The 1,168-nt window shown below is 25.9% G+C and overlaps 1 protein-coding gene across 1 annotated transcript in view; it reads left to right on the forward strand.

Moving 5' to 3' along the window:
* dop (microtubule-associated serine/threonine (MAST) protein kinase dop) overlaps positions 1 to 1,168 on the forward strand; it is a gene marked incomplete in the record, with an annotated part of 102,490 nt that overhangs the window by 59,861 nt on the left and 41,461 nt on the right. Inside the window, 1 exon segment of the mRNA XM_067051257.1 lies at positions 376 to 446. Coding sequence (XP_066907358.1) covers positions 376 to 446 — 71 coding nt within the window.

Genomic DNA, 1,168 nt, shown 5'->3' on the forward strand with positions numbered 1-1,168 from the left:
TCTCTACACGCCTGTAACACTCCAATTTAACTTAGATCAGATTTACTAAATGTATTATAATGTACAGTTGTAAATAGCAATAAATAAATATTAAAAAAAAAAATATTTCACAGGCTAACTCTATTTGTATGGGGCTTGCCCCATAAACGAATAAATTATTATTATTAAATAACTCAAAATGCTTCTTTTGGGAAGGGAAGAAAATAAACACAATATATTTCTCATGGGACATCAAATTTATGCTGGGTACTGATGGGTTTATGTACTTTTATTTTTTTATAATTCCTATTGCATTTCATCTAACTGTTGTGCTTACTTTTTGAAGTTTAATTTTTAACTGAAATTTTAATCTTCTGTTTCTTTTATGTTATTTAGTCTTCTGATTACTGCTTTAGGCCATATAAAGCTTACAGATTTTGGCTTGAGTAAAATGGGATTAATGTCCTGTAAGTATGTTACTTTTACATTTTTCCATAGTTTCATTATAGCATAGTTGATTATTCATTTAAAAAATGTAAACATTTATTTTTACTGCTGTGAGAACATTTTTCTAACTAATTAACATCAAAAGTTGTTAAATTTGACATTCTCATACATTAATGACAAGTATTGAAATAAGATAAAACCCTAAATTTGGAAGTGAGCATAACTATTTCAATAACTAAAATTCATCTCAGCAATGATTTTCATTATGTATGTCCACCTACTGGTGTGTTGACATTAATTATAAGTAATGTTTTTGAAACAAAACTTTTAAACTAATAGTTTAACTTTTAACTTTTATTCTGAATTGATTAAATCATATTATTAAAGATTTTCTTATTCTTATGAAAAACTTAACTTTCTTAAAAATCAGATATCTTTTAGTTTTATTCAGTACACTTACTGTGAGATAAAACCTTATAGGAGCTGTCATTCACCTTAAATGTGATAATAAATTTCTATGCTTGTGTTAAAGTCATTATAGAGTAAGGGCAGGTAATAGGGTGGTGTAGAATGGTATTTAGAATAATTTGAGGGGCTTAAAAGAAACATTATTAGTTTCAATTCTCTTAATTTCATTTTTTAGGGACAAATTCATATTAGAACATAACCTTTTCCTCTCTCTTTCTTATATTCCAATAAAATATGCTGTATTTTAATGTATATCTTTAAAGATAAACAACTT

This window comes from Halyomorpha halys, unplaced genomic scaffold (assembly GCF_000696795.3).
Source record: "Halyomorpha halys isolate HHAL.00 unplaced genomic scaffold, Hhal_1.1 Scaffold467.1, whole genome shotgun sequence".
Classification (NCBI taxonomy): domain Eukaryota; kingdom Metazoa; phylum Arthropoda; class Insecta; order Hemiptera; family Pentatomidae; genus Halyomorpha; species Halyomorpha halys.